The sequence below is a fragment of the Passer montanus genome, unplaced genomic scaffold (assembly GCF_014805655.1).
Source record: "Passer montanus isolate IOZ18808 unplaced genomic scaffold, ASM1480565v1 scaffold141, whole genome shotgun sequence".
NCBI lineage: Eukaryota > Metazoa > Chordata > Aves > Passeriformes > Passeridae > Passer > Passer montanus.
In genome coordinates this window covers 191,318-208,978 of record NW_024361053.1, presented here as the reverse complement: position 1 = coordinate 208,978, position 17,661 = coordinate 191,318, and the positions used below count along the sequence as shown (strand labels likewise).

Sequence of the window (17,661 nt, the reverse complement as noted above, 5' to 3'; positions counted from 1 at the left end):
TTCTATCCTACCGTCCTGCTCAATGCTTTTTATCTGTATACCAAGGCTCCAAGCACATTATTTCCATGCAACTCTCCTTTGCTCCTGCGTAAGAAGGACCTGCTCTGATTACTTTTTCCTTTTAATCCTAACAGATGCTGAGCGTGCTGTCAGTGGAAGAGGTTACCTTGTCTACCTGTGCATCACCAGCACTCTTTGACACAACTACTTGGTTTGGGGAATTCTTTCCCAATTAAGTTCCATCAACATGAGACAGATAAAATGCTGTGAATAGTAGTTCTTTGTTACTCTAATCCATTGGAACTGACATAGGGTGGGAAGTTCTTGCATAAGCAGTTTTGAGCAAAGCTGTTTGCAGCTGCTCACAATCTGAAATTGTTTACTTAAAATTTCCCAGGTCTGCAGCCTGGGGATGGAGCCAGTGTGTCAACATTTTTCTAGTTGCTGCCAAGCAATGTCTGGATGAAAGGTTACATCCCAAATAATTGTTTATGCACAACAAATACTGGAGAGAGCTATAAGGAGTCATTTCAATCCAATCTACACAGTAGGAATAGCCCCAGTTTTAAGTAGTATTTCCAACACATTTCCATAAACATATTTAATCAGCACTATAGACAAAATACAACCTCTTAGAATGTTCTGGTTATTACATTTTAGCTATTGGCCTACAGCCAGTATACTTCACTGAAGCTGTTAAAACGTGAATAAAGACTTTCCTTTAATTACAGAGCAGTTTCCATTTCTGAGCTGCTTACTCACCTCTTTCTACCACTGTAAGCTGCTCTCCCAGTAGCACAGCCTCATACTGATAGGACTGTATTCACCTGTCCTTGATGTCACAGCCTTGGAGCCACTTTTTCACTTTAGGGGCTCTGTAAGATCTGAGAAAGGCTCACTATGAGTGTGATTGCTGTGCACTTCCCTGCAGCTGATGCATGTTCCCCACCAACCCAAAATGAGATCTGAAGAAACGAGATGTCTCCTGAAAACATTTCTGAGACCTCTGTTCTGTTGAGTGCACTCTGCTGCTCTAATTGAAGCTGTAGAAGTCTGGCTATTCAGAAGCAGAAATAGGAAATGCCTGTATATTAACAGCAGGTTAGAGGGGTGAAATAAACTCATTCTCTTTTGAAACAAAAGGAAAGTTTAAACTTGTTCTGTTCTACTTTGGCTTCTGTGACAGCCTTATCGTCACACACTGGTTTTGCCCAACCATCAACCCAAGAGACCTAAAAAATTTAACAATAGGCAATAGAGAAAATGGAATTGTATAGGCTGTGTGAGAGTGCTGGGGTTACTGTAGCAAGATAAAAGTTGCAAAAGCATAGAGGTATTATGAGACTATGGTATTGTTGTGCAGGGGGGTTTAACATAAAGAATAGGATCAGTTACAGGAGGCAAAGAACCTAAAATAGGAAACAGTGCTTTGTATCTTACGTTACTTGCTTTGTACTTATGTTACAACATTTAAAAATGAGAAAATATAAAGACTGACCACCTGGTGAGGTTAAAAGTAACATATACAGGAGAAGGACTACATCCAGTGAATTTAAATTGGAAATTATTTAAAAATATTTATAATAGTGTATATTCATTTATAAATTTGTATCATATTTAAATGGGATTTTTTTCTATTTTTTCATATTCAAATGCATTATAATGAGAAATATGATCATATTCTAAAAACAACACTGGTAGCTGAATAACTCTCATCCTTAGCAATTTATGTATATTGGAACAGTATGGTGTTCAATGTATGTCTTAAAGACTCCAACTTTGCAGTTATTCTATGGAAACACAGTGAAGTATGTTCAGATGCATACAAAATTCAGAATGGAAGGTGAACAATTCATTTCACCCTTGAAAAGGGATGATGAACTTCCACTGACTTTTATGATACATAAAAGGCCAGATCAAGCACTCCATAATTACTACCAATATTAACAGCAGCGTAGGTCTTGTACTTCAGGCAGAAATCTCTGTGATTAATCTCACACAGGCACAACAACTGCTGCCTTCAAAATTGTCAAATACTCAGTTCCTAAATAGGTCAAGGTATTTCCAGTTCTCTAAAATTCAATTTTCCTGCTACAGAAAAAATAAAGCCTTTGTGTTGATGATATATAATAAATTATTCTTCTCTGCTCCTGAAGCTAATGGGACAGTTTGCTACATATAGTAGTTGCTAGCCAAATCATAAAACTCTTAAAAAATGGCAACAAAGGGCTTAGTTAATACTTTCACAAATCCTTTTCTTTTACAATTCAGTTGCACAGTTTTACTTCAGAGGAGGCTGGAGGCATTTCAGAACTGAGGAGAACAGTGTTGCAACATAACTGGATGAACTTGATACTGGAAATTTGGTAGTAAAAAATATCTAGTCATGCAGTTGGGAAGTAAGAACTTTTGCTGTAAAACTGGGAGCTCATAATTTACTTGATAAATATTAGTTGAGGAAAAGTGAAGTATTAAAAGTAGTATTAACTGTAGAGGACACTGTTGGGAATTTACCTGGAATGCCATACAGAGCAGTGCCCAACTAATGTCAAGAAAACATTACAATCCAGAAGAGTGAAAAAATAGTTGTCTGAAGGAATGGAGACACACCAAAAATGGTTGCAGAGGTTGTCTCAATTAGCCTAGGAGAGCAAAGCATGTCTGTAGTTTTCCATTTGTTAGCACATCGGAAGGTGATCATATCAGAAGAGTTATGTAACTTTGCTGCCTTAAATAGTGAACTGGACTTGATAACTTGGGTCATGCCTTTCAAACTTTTGTTTATATGCCTAAATCGGACATATTAATTATGAAAAATAATCAAGTATTTTATGCTATTGCATTAAAAAAATTGTGATAATTTAAGATACCTTATCTACAAAAAGATTTGGAGAGCAGCATCAAAAGCAAGCTTCCCTCTTCCAGGTTGCTGTCTAATAAAAAAAATTGCAACTACATACAAAACCAAGTAATTTATTTAGAAAACCTCGAACTGTTCACATGTATATTCACAGAATAATCACAGTCAGAAAACTCGGCAGTTTTTGGCATGAATTTCTCTGTAAACATATAAAGAAAAGAATATTTGATTACAAATAATTGTACTGTACAGTTTTGTGAAATTTTCCTTGCAGAACAAATGCAGCTGGTGTGTAATATTATTATCTTGTTCTAATTTTCACTATTTCACCCCTATGTAATGATTCAAAGCCAAGTGGCTGTCATGCTTTGATAAGCAACATGCCAGCAGGCAGAAAGGACTGCAAGAGCCCCACTGAGAGAATCTGTCAGCTTTTCTTTGACCTAAAAAGTTCTGGTGTGGTAGATGATAGGGATTTAATCTTGTATACAATTATTCTACAGTAGATAAACAAAACTGAATTTAGTTAGATTAAACTTTAAAATTTTGTTCTTTAGATTCAGAGAAGTTTGTAATTAAACTATCACTTCCTTTTTAATTCTTTCCCTCTTAATTTTCCTTCTTTCCATAATTGTTTATCTATTCTGTGTTTCTTTTGCTATAAGAAGCATGGAATTTTTTCTAAGTTATTTATAAGTTACAAAGTTTTAGGCTGCAAAAGAAACATCAAATTTAAAAAAGGATAGCCCAAGTTATCTAAAGCAAAAACTTCTACAGTTGCTCCCTTTGTATTCTTTTGGTTTGAAATTACTGTCATTATCTATAAGTAGTCCTGATTTTAGGAGGTTTAATGTAAGAAAGGCCCTAGTTTTGTAATCATATTGCTGTGAGCAATTATCTGGTGAAAAATTAAATTACCAGGGCCTTACAATAATCAATCCTCTCTGTAGTAGTGCACTGGAAATAGAATTACACATTTGTAGAATCTTGAATATTCTCTCGAGCGAAAAATGAAGACATAAAAATGTAAAGTATCATCAAAATAATAATGTTTTGCTGTGTTGAAAATACACAATATACAAATATGACTAAAAAGTAAAAATTCAATGAAAACTTTTACAGTTCACTGACAATTGCAAAATACAAGTTCACATAGGACTAACATACTTCCATTTACCCCAAACCATAATGGTCATTCAGATAATCTAGTACTGCTGAGGTGCTTGATAAAACATTAAAAACTTTTTTTTCTTGTTTTGAAGTGATGCGCTCCATCATGTACATTAAGTGGTGGTGAAAACACGTAAAAGGAGTTCCATGCTCAAGAGCAATGTCAACCCAGTCCTGGATGCACTGAAAAGGTGTCTCCTCATATCCTGCAAACATAGCTGGATTTGCCAAGAGTCCTCTAGCCACCATGACACCTTCAAATTGGAAATTAAAGCAGTAAGTTACATTCAAGTTTCAATTTTATGCTAAATCTTCCTGTAGATTTTGTACAACACCCCTCAGGACACCCACCCAAAGCTTACAGATAGTAATGGGACAACGGGGATGAGTATTACAGTATCAGAGAAATCCACTGAACAAGGCAAACCTCAGAGTATCCACAACACCTACCAATACATTCCAGAAATTCTGAAAAAAAACCACAGGTCACAGAAGCATTTCTTTCCTTCTTTTGAAGCTGCAGATAATTAGTTCTTTGTTCTTATTCGTTACACACATTTATTGTCTTTGTAACATAAAATTACCATGGAAAGACACAAGAGAACCAATAATTTTCTGTGCAACTCAGTCTATTCACTGTCCTTCTTCCACTAAGAGCTCAATGGCTCAATTAAATACATTTTAGCCTCTTGATCTGCAGTAAATCTTTCTGAACAAGTGTGTAGTGTATTTGCAACTCTAATCCAATACTGTCATAAACCCATACAAGTTCTATTGTAATTTTTCTCTGATTAAGGGATGCTGGTTTTCTGCACTATCAAGATACAATCTATCACACTCTGTCTTTTCTTAAAAAATAGGATGATCAAAAATGAAAAAATTCTTTTGTCATTGTCCATAACAGAAAAAAACGGAATGCTTAATATTTTTACTACTGAAGGTGGTACTATGAGACTATGGACTATGAGAACACTTTTTTGTATTGTGCATTTCCTTCCTGCTCTGTATTTGGGGGAAGTCACTGTAAGCAGCACTGCAGCTTGGTTCAATTTCTGTTGTAGCTATTAAACAGAAACATTGTCAACAGAAACCTGCCACACATACTGTTCTCTTTCCTGTTTTTCTGCAGCTGGATGATGTTGCCATGATAATTTAGGGAAAAAGCCTCTGCTAGGATTTTTCCTGTCCTGAGGAGCTGAGGGCCTCAGGAAAGAAATGTAAACAATAACTATCTGCTGCTGTGGAAGGCCACAGGTGCATCTTCCATTGGTTCATGTGGATTGTTTTCAATCAGTGACCAATCACAGCCACCTGTGCCAAGGCTGTGAGCAGTCACAGGATTTTTGTTATTCATTCCTGTTCTATTCTTGTCTTTGTAGCCTTCTGATCTTCTTCTCTCTGTTCTTTTTAGTATATTGTAATGTAGTATTTTAGTATGATATATAACATAATAAATCAGCCTTCTGATGAAAATGGAGTCAAGCCTCGTGTCCTCGTTCAAGGGGTTGCAGTCTAAGCAAGAGGAAGACACAAAGTCTGTAGATACAGATTATCTTTTCAGAACATATACCAGATTTCCATACTGTCTTGAAACCACAGGCAGTTGTAGGAATCTATTGTGACTTGATAACTGCAAAAAATCCCCAAATTCTATGACTGAAATGAAAGTGCAATGCCTCACTGTGTCTCTGAAGTTAACCATCTGCCTTAACAATATATTCCCTTTTCCATTGTGTTCTTACTGTAAGAAATCTGCTCCCATGTGCAGGAAGTAGAGATTTCCAAGTGGAAGTTTACAGTTCTTTAAAATGATCAGCTCCAAAAAGAGACAGAATGTCTGAAGGTCCCCCTGAACTCCACTACTGAGTGATGAGAGAGCTTAATTAATCAGAGCTTTTGTAATTTGCCTCGAAAATAATTATTTGTGGCTTTGAATAGCAGTGCTCTAGTGTTCTGATGATCACCAGTGATTCTGCTTATGAGTTTTTTAAGGCATCTAAAATATCCTCTTTCATTTGTCTCCTCAAGGAGAGAAAGCACTCAAATCATGTTCTACTTACATCCAAAATCAATACCTTCAAACGTGGTAAGTTTACTTAGAGAACAGAGTATGTTTAATCTTACCATCTGCTTCTGTCAAGTGATGAACATTTTCAGCATCTTTTAAAGATTTAATGTCTCCATTAGCCACAATAGGTATAGACATGCTTTGTTTAATTATTTTAATTGCATCGTAATGTACAGGTTGATGCCTTTCTTCTACACTTCTCCCATGTACTGTAATCCATGAAACTCCAGCTGCTTCAGCTTTTTGACACAGGTCAACTGTTCTTTTTAAGTCCTCATGGATCCTAAAATTGCAAGGAATGAAAGCAGTAGGTAGTAAATTTCCTGGTCTATATAAAAAGCACTCCTCCATAAGAAGGAATTACCACAGATTTCCATAAATAACAGTAAAAAGACAATATTACAGTTGGAAAACAGTGTTTGATTTTTGGGGTGTTTTTAAGATATATAAGTTTAGCGTATGGAAATTGGTATTTAATTCAACATTTCCCAATTATATCACATCTCTGTAATACACATGGTAAATTTTATAGAGATTGAGCAAGGGTACCCAAAAAATCTAAAATCAATGCCATGATTTTGCATATTTTGTGGGGAAAAAAACATTTAATTTATTATAGTTCCCGTTTCCAGAAGGATTGGAAACTTAGTTGCAACTAAATGACAAATAACAAAAGGCACATAGGATATATGGTTAAATAATGGATCAAGAATGGTCATAGAATCATAGAATGGTTCCATAGTGTGGAAGCAACCTTAAAGACCACCCAGTTCCAATTCCCCTGCCATGGGGAAGTAGTGCATCTTCCACTAGACCAGGGTGCTCAGAGCTCATCCAACCCAGCCTTACAAACTTCCAGGGATGGGCATTCACAACTTCTTTGGGCAACCTGCTCCAGGGCTTTACCACCTCCACAGTAAAGAATTTCTTTCTAATACCTAATCTAAACCCGCCCTCTTCCAGTTTGAATCCATTCCCCTTTGTCCTGTCACATCATGCCCTGTACAAAGTCTGTCCCATCTTTCTTGTGGACTCCCTTTAGGTACTGGAAGGCTGCTGTAAGGTCTCCCTGGAGCCTTCTCTTCCTTGGGCTGCACTCAAAGCAATGAAAAACAAGACTACAGAACTTTAGAAGCTGATGTAGGGAAGCAGAATGTATTCCTTACAGCAGCTGTTGGACCAGTTCCCAGTTTTGTTACCCATCCCTTTATACCCAACTGCAACTTTGGCTTTGCTCTCTAACAGCTCACAAAGCAAATCCTTGTGATGATACAGACTATGCATTGCTTTTCTTTTATAGAAGCCCTCATCTTTCAACTTGTACTTTCATGTTGTTTGGATTGCAAGAGAACTCTAGCTCACAGTATGTTATCTGGGTAAGTAGTCAAAGGCTGTGCTGGTTCTAAGTTTTCTATTACTTGCCCCAGACATTTGAATCAAAAAATCTCAGCAGTCTTCACACGTAAGGAAATTACTATAATGTGTGTATTGCATTAACAGAATTATAAATTTTATTAATATGACACTAAATTCTTTAAGAAAAAAACCACGATTCTTCCATATACCACAAACTGCACTTAAGTTAGACCTACCTTATTTTAATAGATACTGAAAATTTAGGGTTGTCGATCTGGCTCCGTACATGTCTCACCATATCTTTAACAAGCTCAGGTTTATTTATCAAGCAAGCACCATAACCTTCTGAAATCGCCCATCTTTAACAGAAAAAGAACACTCATATTCTACATTTGAAGGAATGCAGATCAATATCAGTTACATCCATCAGTTTCTTTCCTTATGACCTTCAGAATGTGTGGTTAAGTGAACAGAGATAGTACTGGCTGTAGATCAATAATTTGTTTGCAGTTTGGTACAGATCCTGGTTCAGTCTCCATTGTGCTACTAGAACTTTGGACAAGTTACTAATCTCTTTAAGTTCAATCTTCTGTCCACAGAATGGACTCATAAAGAAAAGAAATTAAAATTTAATCTACAGTGCATGCATAAAAGAAATAATTTGATGTTTCCCTTTCCCCCTGTCATGGATTTCTTTTAAACAGATGACAACTTCATATTGAAAAGGAGGATTTTTTGAAGTGCAAGTGAGGGTATTATTTTAGTGATATTCTGGTCTCACTGTTTTGACTGGCTAAAATAACTTTTGCTTCCACTTAACAGCAGCAGTTTTCAAAATAATTTTTCTTATAAAGGCACATAAAGTACACCAACTTTTGTTATTTTAAAATTAATTTGTACAAGAAACAAACAATTCAAATGTAAGCATGTATTTTTGGCCTAAAAGAAATAGACAGTTTGACATACTTAACTGTAGTTAGCTTAATAAAACCCCAATACTTCCATGCAGAAGCCTCAGATCTCTCCAGAAAGGCTTTCTCAAATACTATAGTTTTAGGTCAAGAAAACCTAATTGGAATAGAGAAATTACATTTACTTGCACTGTAATATTATCTTTTACTTTCCTACATTTTTCAGGTCTTTATTCAGAAAAAGACTGCCTGACATATACATGTAATAATGGTTCTCAACTGAACCAATTAGGGAGAATCTTACTACTCTGTTTCACTGTCAAGACAAAATCTTTATCAATTTATGTGAGAAGTACATCACTAATTCACTATACTTGCAAATGTAATAAAAGATGGAAGAAATTATTTTCACTACTTTATCTGTATAATTTTATTCTAAAGACTATCCTTCACTTGCAGCAAGTTTGAGACATCATGGATTTGCCTCATTATTCTGGAAATTGCTACATCATTATTCAAAACACTCTGCAAATTATTTGCAGCAAGCTCTTTTTGGTAGTGCACATTTAACAGTAGCTGAGAAGGGATGGACACTTCTGAGCCAACACTCAGTATCTCAGAAATTAAAAAAGACAAGTTGGCAAATACATATAGTTTTCCCAGTCTCACCATGGTGACTGGCAGCTGGGAGCACTCAGAACAGTGCCTTACTACACAGACATTTCTGACAGGTTAAAAAGCTCTTAGTCTTACCTGAAATATATTTTTAGGTTAAGACAGAAAGTATGATGAAAAGGAAGACCAGCATTCTTTAGTCTCTTAATTATTACCCCATATTCAGTGAACTTGTTCAAAACTTTACCTCTGAGGACAGCCACAGTTTAGGTCTATTCCATCTGCAAAAGGACAAATGATACGGGCAGCATCACACAGAACCTGTGCTTCTTTAGCAGCAAACTGGACAATCAGTGGGTGATCACCTATGCCAAAGAAAAGATATTTAGAGATTTAAAAATTCCCAGAAAATAAAAGGAATCAGTTCTAAATTTTGAATGCTATTTTTGTATATTGTACAGCTGTCTGACCATGGTCCTGGCAACCAAGTATAGGTGACCCTGCATGAGCAGGGTGGCTACAGAGGTCTTTCCAAGCTCATCTATTTTGTGATTCTGTAAGCCCTCAGTCACAAATAAACAAAAGTAGCTGGCCAGGGGTTACTTACTAAGTGAGTATGTCTATTAACAGAGGTGGAAATTCAGACAAATATAGGTGTACTACACAGTTGCTGGCTTAACGTACACTTTCTGACTGACACTGGTCAGTTGCTAATCTTTCACAAAGACCATCCACGAAACCAGGCATTCTAATTTTCAGCAGCCTTCATGCTTCCCCTCCTAGCCTGCCCCTTCTTGTCTGCATGCTGCCCCTTTGCTGTGCTGACTGTCTTGCCAGGTTCTGAAACTTGCTTACAGAACCAATCCTTCAGGAAGGAACTAAAACACCCACAAGCTTTGCCCTTCCTCATCCCAGCCCATCATTTTCCTTTTCTGTGCCAACATGGCTGTTTTCTGTCCACAGTGTGACTTGCAGAATTGGAATGAGCACACGTGTGCAGAAGCAGCTCTAGCAGCTTTGTCTCTAGTGAGAAACCACAGTGGCAGTGCTCCTCTGCTTGGGTCTGCTGAACTACTTGTGATTTACTAAGCCCCTGCAGAGAGCCAGATGGTCATTTGGAACATGAGCTCCTCTTTTACAGCTACTGCATTACATTAAAGGCATCTCAAATATCTCAAGCAGTCTCAGCACTCACTTTCCATATAAACAATTGCTGTAGTTAAGAAGAAGCAGCATGATATCTGAGCACTGATGGAAAGAGATGATCCAACAAATGCACAAAACAAGTGCACTTCTTTGTACTGAAGAGACCACAAGTGCTTTCTGAACGTTTTTCTGTTTTAGAGGAAAGTAAGTGGTTATTGAAATGGTAGAGGTAAAGTAAGAAAGGCCATGACTACCCTCTCAATCAAGCTGAGACACTTCTAGAAGTTACCTAAAAATCCAGCAAGCAAAAAAAAAAAATTGCATGCATATTTTCAAAAATGTCCTTTTAATACAGTGCTCTAGCTGAAGAGATTTACATTGTTATACCTAATATTTTAGAATAAGCCCACATGCCTAGTTTCTCTTTGTTGAGCATTAAGTAATAAAAATAGTGAGTTTAGCCACCTAAATTTTTTTAGCAGCAGCCACAAAGAACACCTACCTCTGAGAAATACACAACAAGGAAACATTAATGCAGAAGAAAATGTAAAATATCAATTGCAAACCTACCCCACTAATTAGAAGACAAAATCCCCAAACAGCCAGCAAGTTAAACATAAAACTACACAAAATATAAATGCCAATAATGTAAATACTATAATCTGGCCAAAGCATGAGGCAGAATGTTTTACAGGCCTGTAAAATTAAGGACAGCATAAAAAAACTGAGTAGGAAAAAGATGTTGTTTACAACACTAAAACATTTCATCTCCTCTTTCCCTGTCCCAGCACCCCCCAGAATACACTCCATATCTGAGCTGTAGAACTTCAATGTCACCATACTTTGTGTACATCACAAGTGTAAGTAAAGTCAAGGGGAGCAAACTACTAACTGTGGAGCTTTGAGCCATATATATTTGAGTCAGTTATGTTCTTAGTAATTTATTTTTACATACAATGAGTTATTCATGGATTTTTTTGAAGTTGCATTCCACTCATAAGAGAGTCTACCTGTACTTTCCAATGTGAATTCAACTCATAAGGGAGTCTACCTGTCCTTTCCAATGCGAATATTCTCTGTAATTGCTCTGTTCTATTTGAATAGTGCACCATAATACACAGCCAGTGCTAAAACAGTGAAGTACACTTTCCCTATTACATATACACTTACGAAACCACAAATTCTGTGGCCTGAACAGACTAAATCATCCCAATTTAGAGACCCTACACTGATCTTACGTGCCTCTTAGAGGTGCTTTTCATTCCTCCAGCTGCAGCTATGCTCATATATTCCTTGTCACACTGTTCTGCTGCAGCCACTTCATGCCAACAGATCTCTATCATTCTTGTCACCCCTTCCCACGTACTTCAGATCTCTTTATAGCCATGACACTGTACAAGTCCTCATACTTCTTCTTTTTATAGGTGTTCTGGTTATGTTTCTGTGCCATGCCTGAAGCCTTGCTTCTCCCCCTCAGCTCCAGCCATGCTTAAACCTCCGTTTGTGTCTCTTTTGTGCTTTCTTGCACTCATATCTCTAATCATCTACCACCTTCCAGTCTGGCTAACATGAAACCCTTCTTCTTTTGTGAGTCCTTGACTCCACTGTATCAATGGCTGGTCTATTACGTTTTTCACCTTCAGTGACACTCTTATTTTTGCTAGAGACTAGAAATTTTTCCTGGAGGAGTTAAATGTTTGTCTCTGAAAGACACATGAAACAATTGCTAGAAAAAGAATTTTACTGCCATCTTGTACCTCACCTGTGATGGATGGAATTACTTGTCAAATTTATTTGAAGTTCATTTATAGTAGCCTGTGTGGTGCTGCATTTTGGATTTTGTGATAAAGCCAGTGTCGATAATTCACAAAACACTTGTTTAGGCTGTTGTTGCAAAGTACATGCACAGTGTCAAAACTTCCTGTTTTTTTCACTTTGCTTCCCCCTACCCCCAACAAACAGACTGGGGTGGGCAAGAAGTTTGCAGCAGACAAAGCTATGACAGCTGACCCAAACAGGAACAAGGAGTATTCCACACTGTATAACATCAAGCTCAGAAAGGAAACTGGAATGACAGGGAAAGAAAAAAAGTGGATTGGGACATGGAATTTTTGTTCCAGAGTAGCTACTGCTTGGAGAGTGGCTTGGCATTGGTCTGCTAGTAGGAAGTGAATGCCTTTGCATAACTTGTTTGTTTTTTTCCTTCACATATTAAGCAGCCTTTATTTTGACAAATGAATTTTTCTTTCATTTGCTCTTGCTATTCTCCCTCTGTGCTGCTTGGAGAATGGAGGAGGAATGAGTGAGCAGCTATGTGTGGTCAACTCCCACAGATATAAATCACTTTGGAGGCCTTGATTTCAGGTGGAGACAAGGTTTTCCACTATTTAATTTCACCCATTATCACTGGACTGTGGTTACAGTCATTTAGACTATTTCTGTGTTTTTGTAATCAGACAGTATACCAAAATTGTTAACAGATGTCAAGTTGTGTAACCCACTTCATTCACCTGGCCCATTTGGCTTATGACCATAGAAAACATTCTGACAAGGCAATGGTTTATTAAAAATAATACCTTTGTTTGTTGTGAATTCGCTGTCTCTGGCTTTTGCAGATCTCACAAAATCAGCTGCCACTATCATTGGTGTGTAACACAAATCACAACTGTACTTCCTAACCAAGGTTCTGAAAGCCAACCTGCAGACACATGAAGATTAAGAGGTAAATAGTTAAGGCATTTTTCTGATTAACTACCTTAAAATGCTGTTCTAACATGCAGTATTGTGGGGATGTTTGATTATTGTATGTGTAGATCTGTAATGAAAACATGTAAAATAAAACACATCTTATCTCTGTGTTAAATAAAAGAGAAGAAGGTAATCACCCATTTTTAGTCACGATAAATTTGAGAAACAAGTTTCTAAACAGAGAAAATGACAGAGCTGACATGTCAGTTACTTACTTTGAATAGCGGACCATAGGAGCACATATTTTTACAACTTGCCCAGAATGAAACAAATCCATGGGATCTTTTGGTTGGCATTCTTTAGTTTCTCTGGTGTCATCAGTCATGTACAATTAACAGTCCTTTCGGCATCTGGAAAAACAAACAGCGTTCGAAACGTTCGTCATTCAGCTACTTCTCACGGGCTGTGCTGCAGAGCAGAACAGTTTTACACAGTTTTACACAGCACTTGGTTCTGGTGAAGCGGCCGGCCACAAGCTGCTCCCCGGGGGCAGCCCTCACGGCACGGCTCCCTCAGGGCACGGCTCCCCCCGGCACAGCCTGCCCCTCACGGCACGGCTCCCTCACGGCACGGCTCCCCCCGGCACAGCCCATCTGGGCACGGTTCCCCCTGCACGGCCCAGCTCCCCCCAGCACAACTCATTGGGGCACGGCCCGGGCCGCGCTCGCTCCCGGCGGCCCCGCTCACCACGTGCCGCCGCCGCCGCCGCCTCCCGCTCCGTCGCGCGCCTTCGCCATCATCGCCGCGCGCCGCGTCTGGGCCCCTCCGCGGCGGCCGGAGGGTGCCCTGGGAGGCGGCGCTGGGCCGGGCAGGCGGGCGGGGGAGCCCCGCGCCGGCGAAGTTGGGGATGAGGAGCGAGTGCCCCGGCACAGGGAGGGAGCGCGGGGCGCGCAGTGCGCTCTCGGGCTCGCTCGCTCCCAGAGGAAAAAATTGCACTGAAGGAGAGGCGAAGGTGCTCGGTTGAGTTAAGAGTGGCTGTCTGGGAACCCTGGTCTTGCTTGATCCGGAGTCATAATTGTAGTGTCATTTCATAATTGTTTTATAAACTCACACCGTTGTCGAAATCCGGTATGATTTAGTGAAGTTTCGTCTCATGCTACTTGTCAGTGATCGGCAGCTGACTGGTGTGTTTGGTTATGGGTACAGGCTCAACAGCTTCACCCTGGTTACACTGTAAATTTGAGAAAATAAGTACTGATACTTTTTAGTGTATTCTGCTCAAGAGAAGGGTGTGGGAACTAAAGAAACATGTGACTTGATCACCATTGCAAAAAAAAAAATTAAAAAAAAATCCCCAAAACAAACACGAACCTCAGTTCAGACTTGTTTCTCATGATTGTGGCCTCTTCTGACATTTGTACTATGTGATGTAGAGAACATTCACTGTTATGTTGAAGAAATTGAAGGTCAGAGATGTGTACTCTGTAGGGCTATAAATATTATTTCATTCTTCTGAACCATGAAGATAAAACCCTAAAATCCTAAATCCTTTTCCAGAATGTTACGCTGACTTCTTCAGAGAAGACTTTGATGTGAAAGCTTACACCTCCCAGTCCATCCATCAGGCTGTGATAGCTGAGCAGCTGGCTAAACTTGCTCAAGGTATTAGTCAGTTGGATAAAGAGCTGCATGTACAAGTAAGTTTAAAGCATACCTGTTATTCTGGGATGATTAATATAAACTAGTCAAAAAGTTAGTATTCTCATAAGCTTGTAACTTGTGGAATTGCCCAGTGTCCTCTACAAGCAGTTACTAAAAGTACAGCTTGCAGCTAAACTAGCAGTGAGTTTGACAGCTCAGTTAGGCCCACCCTCAATACTCCCATGTATTGTTTCAGTTTTTGTAGTCTTATCACTATATGCTGTTTTACTCTTCCTTGTAAGAAGGAAGACTCTTTCCAAATGATTGTGTCAGCTATCATAAACACTTGAGGCCATGTTTCAGCATGGTGTTGTGAGAAGATAGGGAGAGCTTGCACCCTTACATCGTGTGCTGAAGAGTAGCATAAGCCCTAAGACTTGCCTTTAGCTAGGCAGACACAACCTGTGTTAACACACCTCTACACCTTCAGAAAGTCTTTTGAGTTAAGATAGAAGACTTTTTCTATGCAGAAATCATAAATCCACAGTAAACATTGCAATGAGAGCACTTGTTAAGTCTGTGTGTAGTTTCAAAACTTGCTTCCTCCCACCTCCTGCCCCAGTTAGTAAGTTCTTTGGGAACTAGTTTATAAATGTCATAAATAGAAAAAAAAAAGAATATACAATATGGTGTGATTAGAAACTTCACATTTACAATTTTTATTAAATATCAGGATGTGTTGAAATGTGAGTGCTCTGCTGGCTTTAATTGTCAGCTCTGCTGCACAGTAACTTCACATTTACAATTTTTATTAAATATCAAGATGTGTTGAAATGTGATTGCTCTGCTGGCTTTGTCAGCTCTGCTGCACGTCTTAATTAATTATTGACCATCTTCTCATTCTGAGCTTGCTGCTTTTGTGAGTTAAAACACCTTGTGTTCTTAAAATTCTTTCTCCTGTAAGATGTACCTGCTTTTTCCTGCATCTGGCTAATGTAGGGATGCTGATACTTAAATGCCTAATGTAGGACTGATGGTGATACATTTAATACTTCTTTTAGGCTCAAGTATGACCCCATTTTTCTCTTTTGATATCTATATTGTTTTTTTTTAAGGTTGTTGCAAGACATGAAGATCTGTTGGCCCAAGCAACTGGAATTGAATCCCTGGAAGGTAAATATTGTTATATTATGCTGGCTATCCTTACAGTGGAGGAAGCACTTTTAGGATCTGTGAAGGGAACATATTCACTGCCAGCTTTGGCCCCTAATGTTAAAGCTCCAGATCTGATTTCTGAGGAGTAACCTGTGGCAGCTTTTTTATTTTTACCTTTTTTCTAACGTCAGTAGATGGAGCTCCAAGGAGAAGATATGGCTGGTACTTCTCTGGAGTATCTGCTTCATCGGAAAATGTGTTTTGATAATGTTCTGAGCAACTTTAGCAATAAAGCCTTCTTTGGCCTTTTAATATATTTTTCTAAAGAAGCCTGATTTTGTTGCAACATTAGTAGATATCTGTTGCCATAAGCACCAATTTTCTGTTGCACATGCATGTGTTGCATAGTTTGCACATATTAACCAAAGTGGCTGTAAAACATAATTTAAACTGTGTTGAGATAGTTTTTACTAGGGAAGGGCTACTAAGTTAAATACAAACCCTTGTTTTATTCCACTCTTTGAGACGTGTATTTTAACATAAACTGCTAATTTTCAAAGGCTTGCTTAGGAACCATTGACTCTGTATTGAAGATGGTTGCAGTATATTGTTCTTGTGCAAGGAGCTCATTAAACCTGCAGTGCTGCTCTTTGTCACTTTGCTGAGAGTGCCATATGGTTTGGTATTGTGGTGAGTTTTTGGTGCAGACAGATATTTACCTCTGTAACATGTTAGAATCTCTATAGCATGCCCCCATTTCCCCTTTGTAACTTGGTAGGTAATTTATTTTTGTTCCTTTTTCTGCTTTCAGGTTTTGGCATAACCAGAGTTTCTGGTTACTAATATATCCTTAGTCTTTGGAGCTGCTTGGGTTCACTGTTTGGTGTCAGTAATTGCATATGGCTGTAAAACTAAAGAAATGGCTGTTTAGTCTAGTAACGATAGCTCCTGAATAAGTTTTTAAACAGTTGGAGAATCAAGTATAAAAAACTGAAATATGTGTCATTCTCCAAATAAGAAGGAGACAGGAATGTGTAGTCAATCTTGTGACTGATAAATACCTCCCAGTAACAATCTTCAGCAATTTGTGCTCAGTGGAATTCTGTTTTCTGAAATGATGGTTGTTTCTGAAGACATTTCTTCCTAAAATTTCTCTGAGGAAAGAATGATGTACTTCAAAACAACTACTTAGTTAGGAAACATTTCTATAAGGCAGGTGTGGTAAATAATGAATGTTTTACAACTAATATGGCAAAGTAAAAATTCAATTCACCTCAAATTTGTTGAAATTTTTGCATTTACTTGGGGTTATGCTCTTAAAGGAAACGCTGAGTCACGATTCATAAGAAAAAGAAAAGATAAATCCCAACAGATTTTTTAAATGTGAAGTTAGAAATGCATTGCTTTTGGTACATTTATCAAGTGTGTTAGCAAGTGAGGATTATGGAGCTAATTCACAGTATGCATAGTCATTTGGATGTGTGAAAGTGAATCTCATAAAACATTTCAAATTGGTACACCCAGCTTGTGGAGTCTTTTCTTTTTTAGGCCTGTGCACTTTTTTAAATGGTACACAGCTCTGCTGTACATATTATTTTCTGTCTATAGGTAGTTCAGTAGGTATCTTGAGCTCCCTCTTATTTTAAGATTAGGCTGAGTTGTATCATCATGTATCTTCCACAGCAGGTGGAGAGGGCAGAGTGCCTTTTCACCCATCCTTATTCTGTCCTCTGGGAGGAGGGCTATTGGATGCTTAATAGCACTTTTACAGCCATAGATGCAGCAATGTTGTGCCTCTGGCCCTTCCCCATTATTGCAATGTAGGGTGGACAGTGCAGCCTATTTTGCCAGCTGTTCACTGTGTCTCATATCTTCATCCTCATGATCTGTTGCGTGCCATACTGTGTATGAGTAACAGTGAACACACAAGCGTGTCACTAAGCTAATAGTTCTGAAATATGGAGAAGATGAGAATTTACCTATCTATATAAAATGAGTGCGATACAATCAAAGTACAGGACAACCTGAATGTAACTATTTGTAGTAGTTTG

The 17,661-nt window shown here is 38.3% G+C and overlaps 2 protein-coding genes across 7 annotated transcripts in view; one reads left to right on the top strand and one right to left on the bottom strand.

The window, feature by feature from the left end:
- Window positions 1-2,957: 2,957 nt before the first annotated feature.
- On the bottom strand, window positions 2,958-13,626 carry DUS4L (dihydrouridine synthase 4 like). 6 transcript variants are annotated; one of them, XM_039700503.1, is made up of 7 exons: window positions 13,562-13,626; window positions 13,090-13,224; window positions 12,703-12,824; window positions 9,228-9,345; window positions 7,691-7,813; window positions 6,155-6,381; window positions 2,958-4,284 (listed from the first exon to the last, which is right to left on the bottom strand). In XM_039700503.1, exons 2-7 carry the CDS (start codon window positions 13,197-13,199, stop codon window positions 4,034-4,036), a joined length of 951 nt encoding a protein of 316 aa, XP_039556437.1. In that variant the 5' UTR covers window positions 13,200-13,224; window positions 13,562-13,626; the 3' UTR covers window positions 2,958-4,033. The 6 variants fall into 6 exon arrangements, with proteins under 6 accessions (XP_039556437.1, XP_039556438.1, XP_039556440.1 ...); XM_039700504.1 differs by having other exon boundaries at window positions 13,517-13,576; XM_039700506.1 differs by lacking the exon at window positions 13,562-13,626 and adding an exon at window positions 13,513-13,557.
- Window positions 13,627-13,721: 95 nt separating this feature from the next.
- Window positions 13,722-17,661, top strand: part of COG5 (component of oligomeric golgi complex 5) — a 172,895-nt gene continuing 168,955 nt past the window's right edge. Inside the window, exons 1-3 of the mRNA XM_039700490.1 lie at window positions 13,722-13,833; window positions 14,372-14,511; window positions 15,571-15,628. Coding sequence (XP_039556424.1) covers window positions 13,722-13,833; window positions 14,372-14,511; window positions 15,571-15,628 — 310 coding nt within the window. The remainder of the gene's footprint in view (window positions 13,834-14,371; window positions 14,512-15,570; window positions 15,629-17,661) is intronic.